We start from the raw sequence: 9481 nt of genomic DNA, 5'->3' as shown, positions 1-9481 counted from the left end.
TCAAATTTATTACGTCATTAAAGTGCTCCATGTGAGAGTCTGGGAGTTACATTTACAGATGTCATGTGATATCTTAATGTTTGACATCAGAATACTAAAGAAAGTCGTTTTTCATCCACTCGCGTGCTGTCTTATTATGACATTATTGTTATTTTTTTAGACCGGATATTGCTCATAACAACATACTTAATAATGTGGGCGATTTGACATTTCGTCTTAAGTATGTGTGAAAAGAAATAATCTGTAGGCTAAGGCTATCCTGTAGGCAATCGGTCGCGTTAACTGACTTGTTATTTTGAAAGCAATGCTAAAGTTCTTTGTAAGCATGAATGTGTTAAAGGAAAGTTTTGTCTTAAAGAGGTATGACGAAAAAAACTCAGTCTGCTGTCTTCCGTGAAAAAATCATATTGCGCGTAAACAGCGAGCAGATTGGAAGCAAACAGTATCCAGTAAATACGCCGATCGCAGAAACACCCACAATTTCAGCTATAATAACGAATGTCTAGTCCTTAAAACGACACACATACGCACAGAAGAGGTCAGCTATATAAAGTGCAGACAAGGCGTCACGTTTCCACAAGGACGATGTTTTACGAGCTGTGGCGTTATTTTTTCTACGCGTCTGCGTGCGGCGCAAGAGTCCAGTTCGGTTTTTACGTGAAGCTCCAAAAATCTATGAAATGTGTTTGCATGTTCTTCTCCGCGAGCAGGGATGTAGAGGTGGGATAGCAAGAATCGAAAGGTTGGAGCCCACACGCTCGCCTCCGAGAAAGTACGTTTTACAATAATTTATCATTCCGTTTCCCTCGCGCTTATTTCTGGCGAGGGTTTAAATAATTCTGCTGGGTGAGAATTTGATTTTTCCCTCTTTTTGACATCAATCTCCGCAGCAGGCACGGAGACGGACCGCTTGGACAGTGGGTTCCCTCCCCTCCGCTCGGATCTGCTTTGGTAGGTGCGAATGAAAAGGGCCTGTGTTTGCAAATATGCAGATACATTGAAGGGGCGAATCATACTTTGTTGAAGTCTGTTGAAAGTTGGCATGTCATCTTCCTAACGATCAAGTTAGCCGGGAGAACGGGAGAATGTATTTTCTGTACCGTCCGAGACGTGCCAGCGCGGACCGAGCGCTGGCACCGCAGACACCCGGTTTCAGATCAGTGAGTCTAGACAAAAGGTATTTTTGTGTTACTTAAATGTTCGTTAAATTTCGAACCGGCTCTCGTATGGGCATACCTGATGAATGCATTATGGCTGGCTGAGGTTGCTGGATGAACGTGCTATAGTTTTGTTCACGGGGATCTTGATTTTTTTGGTAAATGTTCTAAATTCAGTTATTGTTGTATCCGGTGAACGTAGAATTTTGTGACATTACATTCTTGTGTGGAGCGAGTGTTACCTAAGTGTGAACGTTTCATTAACGATACTGCCGAAAACTTGACGATCTCCTTTACGTTCTGGAATTAATTTATCGCATTGATTATGACGACGATTAGCTCTAATATAAACCATTTTAATAGCAGGTGAAGAAATTGTGATTTTGAGTTGCAGTTTAATCGTGAAGGAACTTTCTGAACCAGTAACATCGATGTTAAATGCAAGTACAGCCACATTTATTCAAATAAAGCGTGGATATAAATAGCTATTCGTGTGATCGATAATGAACCATTAATTCGAAGACGTTGGTTTCAGTTTACATTAATGTTTTTAAAATCACAACCTGTTTATTGGGTTATTTTTGTGTGTGTGCGTGTGCCAGCGAGCAGTACTGTATTGTTCCTTTGAATGAATCTGCCCGTCTCGTGCGCGATGTCCCCCAGCCTGAGCTCTGCGTGCGGGGATTCTGCGACCCTTCAGCACTGCCGCAATCCGTGACTGGTCGCGGTGCTCGTGGGGGCTGCGTGTTTTTGTGGTTGCAATTAGGTGTAAAGGACTGGAGTGCACGTCGCCTTGGAACATAATTTATCTTGTTGTTTTTAACTTGCAGTTTTTTTTATACGCACAGGATCCGCTCCAACCGCAGTTCGACACTTATTACCACTATAAATGTAGTGAGTATTGATGGTAGCGCAGAACTGAGTCCGGTGAACGAATGTGTTTGCCTGTGCGTGCGTGTGTGTGCGCGCGCGTCTGGAAGGAAGCGCTACGTTTGGCTCTGCATTACCTGAACTAATAAATATCGGGCTCGCACACCTCCCACGAGATGGCCAGAAGCAACTTCAGGCTTGGCTTGTTATTCGTATTGGTTTCGGGTCCCTCCAGCCGCGAAGCCGTAATTGGATATTTTTTCTCTCGAAAATAAAAAAGTATCCACATTAATACATATGTGGTCATTACAGTATACCAATAAACGGGATTGACAATAAAACAGAAGCAGAACAGAAAATGTAACGCATTTTGTATTTTAAACACATTTGAGTGAGTTATTTCTAAATTTAAGGATACTTTTTCGTTGATATGACCACATCCACAAAAATCCATTCCCCATTGTCATATCCCTCGTGGTCAAAACTTACAGTATGAGTAGATCACCGTATTTCCTATGATCAGATGATTTTATCTACTGTGACATGTTGGTGACGATAATTATTAAGGCTTTGGTTGTATTTTATCGGTCTTGGTAGGGAACGTTTGTTTTATCCCCTTATATCTGAACCCTGACTGATAATTCTTCTGCTGCCTTACCAATATGGGCTGAGGTCTGTAGCGAGGATCTCTAGTCCTCGGCGCCTTTGGTTTTGTTTCCCTCGGCTGCTTGGTGTCAGTCGGACAGTCTGGTCTGGAGCGTTATTCTGCAGAAAAGGGCCAATTAACGTCTAGCGCTGCCCTCGAGGGAAGCAGCACGAGCCATAGTGTTCTCCTGCTTTTCCTGTGGCTGTCAGTAGAATGCAATTTAAGACACTTCTTCTTCTTTTTCATTATGGCAATAATATAACTTTAGATTATAATTATGTTATTATTGCATAGCAATGACAATAACAGTTATTGTTTATAACAAGTATTATTATTACTATTATTATTAATATTATTATTACTATTATTATTATTATTATTATTAATAATCATTTCCTGATATTTTGCCTCAGAGTAACATTTACTTTGAAAGTAAGTGCTGTGACTTGCTATGTGCTTGTACTTCCTGCTCCTGAAGCCACAGTTTGAGTGGCCAGTAAGAGCACAGATAAAAAGAGAATGTTTTTAGTGTTCAGCTGTAGGTGCTGTCATGTCCTGATACCTGTTTATGAAAGGGGAGAGCAGACTGGGCTGCACCTCACGTGAGATTTGGTCTGCTGCAGGTTCACAACCCCCCTGTAGGAGAAGGGTGTCACCTGTGGGGCAGCACAGGTGCTATCCTTGACTCAATATCCTTAAACCCCTCCCCCGGGTCGGGGAAGGTTTGTGTCCCCTTGTGAGGTGGGTGTGTGTGGGGTCAGAACCCCAGGTCAAATGAGGGTCAGTGTGGGCTTGGATAGGCTGAGTGTTTTGCAGTGAGGGTCATTCCCCCACCTGGAACAGACCTGATGGGGTAGGAGGTGGGGGGTGTAGGGCTGTTGGTACACACAGTGTGAGAGAGTGTGAGTGATGGGGGAAGGAGGGAGAGACAGAGAGACGGATAGAGAGAGAGAGAGAGGAGGGGAGAGATAGACGGTGAGAGGGAGAGAGTGGGGGATAGCGAGGGCGCAGGGGAGAGAGAAAGAAGGAAAGAGAGAGTGCAGGGGAGGAGGGAGAGAGAGTGAGAGAGAGTGCTTTAAGGACAGCCCCATATTAAAGTCAGCTTTGCGAGATCTTCTCCGCAGAACTCTCCAGCTCCAGAGGTGGCAGGCCTCCTCCTCACACGTTTTAGTTTCAGTAACTCATGTCCTCCCCCCCCCAACAGCCCCCCCAAAAAAATAACAGCGTGCAGCTACCTGAATTTAACTGAGTCGCATTTAATCTGGTAGCTGCGAGGTAGGAAATCTTTTTGGTATATATATTTTTTTTTGTTATGCGGGTTTTTTCGGTCCCTTAAATCCCCTCCCGGACGGAAAGGGCCTGGCGTGAACGCGACGGTGACAGACGCAGCGAGCGGGGCGGGGGTGTGACGGAGACCGGGGGTGGTGTTGACAGCGGGAGGGGGGAGGGGGGGGTTTGGACAGGCGGGCTCTGAGGCCCCGGCTCCCTCCCGGTCGGCCGGGCGCAGGGGAGGATGGAGAGAGCGGCTGGCCTCTCTCCGCTGGCGCCGCGGGCTCCGGCGCTGGCGGGAATGCGGGGGCCGCGATCCTCTCGCCTTTGAAGCTCTACCTCCTACTAATTCTGGCCTTCCAATTTCCACAGTCGCAGGCACCCCCCCCCCCCCCTTACCCGCCACCCCCCCTTCCCTTTGTCTCCCTTATAAGGGCCGGCTTGGCTGTTTCCTCCACTTTTTCTCTCCAGCGGAGTGTGTGTGTGTGTGTGTGTGTGAGTGTGTGAGAGAGAGAGAGTCACATGTAGAGAGAGAGAAAGAGAGAGAGAGAGTCTGTATAATCAAAGGAAAAAGAAAGAGACTGCATATATGTGATAGAGATTGTGTGTATGCGAGTGTGTATGTATGTGTGTGTGTGTGTATGTGTGTTTGTGAGAGAATATGTGTGCATTTGTGTGTTTATCCATGTTGAGTGTGTATGTGTGTGTGTGTGAGTGTGAGAATCATGTGCATTTGTGTGTGAGAGAGTGTGTGTTTGACCGTGACTGATCTGGTCAGTTATATTTCCTTCACACTTCTGCTTTTAACCCTTTAAACGCCGCGGTCCTCGTCACGCTTTAGCGATTAGCGGCGCTGCGTGATCAATGGCAGTTCAGATTTGTGAGCGCTTTCAGAGTTACTGCTCACGATGTGTCGCTTGCCTTGGAATGCGTACTGCTGTGAAAAAAAACCAAAAAAAAAACCCCAGCACACGTCCCTGAATCTCTTGGACGTTTCGGGAAAAATGTCATGTTGGGCCGGCGTCGATTTCAACCGAAATTTCAAGCATTTTTCAAAAAAAAGAAAAAAAAAGAAGGAAAAAAAAACCCCCGCCAAGGAAACTTCTCCATTGATCTTATCAAAGCCTTGTTGCCATGGCTACGCGCGCACGTCTGAGACAGGTGACGCCCATGCGAAGCGCGCTAATTTGCCGGTGGAATTGTTTCGCCCTCCGGGGCGATGAACCCCGGATCAGGGGTTAAGAACGGGGTCGGGGGGTCGAGTCGGGCGCACGGGTGCCCACGTCACACACCGTCCTGTGTCTCAGTGGCCTGTGTGCTCACGCTGGCCACTCACACTGTGCTGCAGTAAATGACATTGTGCTCAGACTGCTGAGGCGGTCGAGGGTATACTGTACATAAATCAGTTTGGCTTTCATGTGGATCTCTTTTTAAAAAAAATTTTTTTGGAAGTTTTTTTCAACACCGTTAAAATTTCATCGCACCAATGTCTTTCTTCAAAAGACATTTTTATCCAAGGTGCTAACGATACTTGTAATAGGATGACTGATGTTAAGACAAATGTTCAAATCTAACATACTGTTCTTTGTTCTTTTGCTGAATAATCATCACTGCCTTTAATGTTATTTTCCGTCTTCCGGTATAAATCTTAATTAAGTATAAATAAGAGAAGGATTGGTGTTTGACCTGCTAAACTTCAGGTGAGGTTTTGGTTTAGATTTATAAGTGGTAAGTGTGATCAGTTGTAGTACTGCTTGTTCCAATGGCTCATTCACCATGAGGTCAGCTGACCAACTCACTGTCTCTCTCTGTCTCTCTCCCTACCAGCTTTTGGTTCCCTGTCAGAAAGATGCGGACGAGGGCGGGGCTTTAGACTGCAGTCCAGGGCTGTGGGGGCTTTCCATTGGCTGATTCTTCAGAGGGGGAGGCGCCACTCACGCCAGGGCCCGTGAACAGACTCCCTGGTGCGCCGGACCATGTCGGGCGGGGGACGTCCGGAGGCGGGCCAGGCCGCCGAGGCGCTGGACAAGGGCGGCCGCGGGGAGGAGGGGGGCGACCGCGCGGCCCCGCCCCCCCAGGAGAGGCGGAACCGCAGCGGCATCATCAGCGAGCCGCTCAGCAAGAGCCTGAAGAAGTCGCGGGCGCTGTCCCAGTACACCGCCAGCTGCTCCAACGCCAACGGACTGTCGCAGAACGGCGTGGCGGCGCCCGCGTCGCACCGGCAGGGCTCTGCGGCGGCCCGGGCCGAGCGCGTTTCGGAACTGACCCTGGAGGGGCAGAACGGGCTCCACTTCGCCCAGGCGGCGGAGCTCCTGAAGCGGGCCGGCATGCTGCTGCCGGGGGAGCAGGGGGCGGGGTCGGGCGGCGACCCGGAGGGCGTGTCCGCCGGCGACACCGTGGGCAGCCCCGCGGACTTCCCGTACCTGGGCGGCTTCCCCTTCAACCCGGGCCTCTTCATCATGACGCCCGCGGGCGTCTTCCTCGCCGACAGCGCGCTGCACATGGCCGGCCTGGCGGAGTACCCCATGCAGAGCGAGCTGGCCTCCGCCATCGGCTCCGGCAAGAAGAAGCGGAAACGCTGCGGCATGTGCCAGCCCTGCCGCCGGCGCATTAACTGCGAGCAGTGCAGCAGCTGCCGCAACCGCAAAACCGGACACCAGATCTGTAAATTTCGCAAGTGCGAGGAACTTAAAAAGAAGCCGTCCGCGGCTCTGGAGGTAAGGGTCGTGGACTCGGGGCGGGGGGGGTTGGGGGGGGGGCGGGGGCGAGGGTCGGAGGACAGGGTGGGGGAGGGGGAGGGGGAGGGTGTGGCGGGTAGGGGGGAAGGGTGGCGGGTGTGGAGGTGAGTGGGATCTGCAGGTGAGGGGTGTGGTGTTCTGTGGAGGAGGGCGGTTGGATAGATCCTTCCACCAGACACAGATCCTCGGTCGGGGTGGCAGTGGATGGTAAAACAGGCCTGGAACAGTGGAAGAGGGGAGGGCCAAGGTGCGTAGAAAATGGGGGGGGGTGGGGGGAGGATAAGGGGGCGGGGTTTTGGAAGCACACAGGGGGTAAGGGACAGGATTAGGCGGGGCTCTGCTGGAAAGGGATTGGGACGTGCGGAGATTTGAGCTGGCGGAGCAGCCGGTGGGGTGGATGGGATATTTGGGGCAGGCGGGCTAACACCAGCGGATTCCCTTTAATCTCTGCTCCTGCGGTCAGTAGACCTCTCTGTGCTCACGCCCGCGTGGTTAACGCTGACCAGTGGAAGCCATCTTTGTCTCCTCAGATCCGGAGAACACGAGCTGTGCTAAGTCTACTCCTCCGTATCGGTGCCTGTATGTGTGTGTGCGTGGGTACACTTGTGTGTATGTCTGTGTGTGTCCGTGTGTGAGTGTGGGTACTCCTGTGTGTGTGCACGCATGTGTGTGTGTGTATGTACGTGTGTGCGTGTGTGTGTGTGTGTGTGTGTGTGTGTGTGTGTGTGTGTGCGTGCGTGCGTGCGTGCGTGTGTGTGCGTGCGTGCGTGTGTGTGTGTGTGTGTGTGTGTGTGTGTGTGTGTGTGCGTGCGTGCGTGTGTGTGTGTGTGTGTGTGTGCGTGCGCCTGCGTGTGTCGGATGGCTGTTCGGGGCTCGGCTTGTCCATCTGGTCGTGAGGCTGTCATCTGGAGCGCCAGGTGTCGGCGCGGCGCAGACGCCGTCCTCCCGCTCCCCCGCGCTCGCCCGCGGTCTCCCGCCGCTCGTCTGCGTGGTGAGATTTCTCTCCTCGTTCCCCAGCGGGGTCACTCCGCTCCGCTCCGCGCCGCGCCGCCCGGCTTGGCGTGAATCTCCTCGCACGAGTCCTCGTGCTCTCACACGTTTCCGCCAGCCTTTGCCGAAAAAAACGAAAAAAAAAAAACGCCTTTATCTTCCCCCCTCCTTAAACCGCTTATGTGAAAATGAAATGAGAGGGATCTTGTGCGGAGCTTTTGGCTACGCGGCGCATTTCGCAGATAAAGGTGGGCACTTTATAGCGCTGCGCTACCTAGCGGGGGGGGGGCTCCTGATCTCTACAGGCGACCCCCACAGGAGTGACCCCCCCACAGGCCCACGATATTCCTATACGGACACAGCTCGAGTCCTTTCCGGTCCTGGAGCTGGTGGTCCGGAACATTCTTCTCACTGTGAGGGGCTCAGTCACCGGACCCTGATTAGCGTTGAGTTTCTGGGTGCCGGGTGAGGCAGTGGTGTTCAGTGAGGAATGAGCGTTGAGCAGGTTGACGTTGGGGTGGGCTGGGAAATTGGAGGAGGTTTGGGTAGCCAGCTTTAAATTAGGAAGCTGAGGTGGTTTTCAGGGTGAAGAGGTATTTGAGTGAAGAATGAGCGTTAGGTTTGAAAGCAGGGCAGGGTAGAATGAGGGTTTTTTTTGCCCTAATAATTCTTGGGTGAGGAATAAACACCGGTTTAGGAAACAGTGCTGTTTTTTTTAAGGGTAAGATAGCATCATTAGGTGGAGAATAAGCACTAAAAAATTTTGGGGTGAGGGCCAATGGCAGTATTTTCAGGTAGAGGATGAAAGTGTTTCAGGAGGGGGGGACAGATACAGAGTCCTCAGTGTGCTGCCACGTGTTGTTTGTCTCAGGGACACGTGCTGGGTGAGCGGTCAGTTTTAATTTCACAGGGCGTGATAGGGACTGGCCGTTACAGGTGTTGGCGTTGGGATACGGGGTAAAGCCGCTCGCCTTGTGCGAAAGATCAAGCGACTTGTTTGCTCAGGGTTCATGGGTAGGGCACAGGGTGCATGGGCTAAAGTTTAGCGAGGGTAGGTAGATAAGAGAGCACGTCTACACCTCTTCCCCGTTCTCTGTGGCCTGGGAAAAAAAAAAAAAGGACTAGCAGGAGACCAGTCTGTATTAATGTTTGAGTAACTGTGACATCACAGTGTCACTTGTTAGTCATGGGTCTGGTGACGTGTTGCTGGAAAATGCAGTGTCACCGCGGCAGCGATGGCATGCCCAAGGAAATGTCCGGGTGGAGAGCCTCCCTCTCAGACGGTGCTTACAGTGTACACCGCGCTTTATTTATAAACCTCGTCCGCTGCAGGGTCCTCGCAAGTGCTGCTGTTCGTCAGGCCTCAGGTCAGAGGTCGAGGAAGAAAAGTTGCGCATGTTTGTTTATGGTAGTCTTTGGTTCCGTATATGTGTGTACATGTTTTTGTAAATTTATGTTTCGTGTTGTGTGTATGTGTGCATACGTATACTTGCATGACTGTTAAATTTTTTATTTTTTTTATTTGTGTGTGTGCATGTGTATCATAATTTGTGTGTGATTAGTGTCAGTTTTCACACGGATGTGTGCGTGCGATAGTTTTGGTTTTTGTGTGAAAGTGTGTGTCTGTGTGTGCGTGTGTGTGTGTGTGTGTGTGTGTCTGCGTGCGGAATGTGCAAAGCTCCTGCCGCAGTGATGGGGATTCCACAGGAAGCGCTGCGAGCTCTCGGGGTGTGTGGTGGTGGTGGGGGGGTAGGGGGTTGAAGGCGGGGGGTGGGGGGGGGGGGGGGTTGGGGTGGGGGGGGCGTGGTGGT

The 9481-nt window shown here is 50.8% G+C and overlaps 1 protein-coding gene across 4 annotated transcripts in view; it reads left to right on the top strand.

The window, feature by feature from the left end:
• Nucleotides 1-304: 304 nt before the first annotated feature.
• LOC135250024 (CXXC-type zinc finger protein 5-like) overlaps nucleotides 305-9481 on the top strand; it is a 16573-nt gene continuing 7396 nt past the window's right edge. The window contains exons 1-3 of one of the 4 annotated variants that reach the window (XM_064325830.1): nucleotides 305-772; nucleotides 891-951; nucleotides 5770-6659. In XM_064325830.1, the coding sequence (XP_064181900.1) occupies nucleotides 5919-6659 (741 nt within the window). In that variant the 5' untranslated portion in view covers nucleotides 305-772; nucleotides 891-951; nucleotides 5770-5918. Of the gene's footprint in view, nucleotides 952-979; nucleotides 1178-5769; nucleotides 6660-9481 lie in introns of those variants that run through there. The other 3 variants (XM_064325826.1, XM_064325827.1, XM_064325828.1) reach the window with 3 other exon arrangements.

Source organism: Anguilla rostrata, chromosome 3 (assembly GCF_018555375.3).
Source record: "Anguilla rostrata isolate EN2019 chromosome 3, ASM1855537v3, whole genome shotgun sequence".
Taxonomy (NCBI): domain Eukaryota; kingdom Metazoa; phylum Chordata; class Actinopteri; order Anguilliformes; family Anguillidae; genus Anguilla; species Anguilla rostrata.
This window is presented reverse-complemented; position numbering and strand designations above follow the sequence as displayed.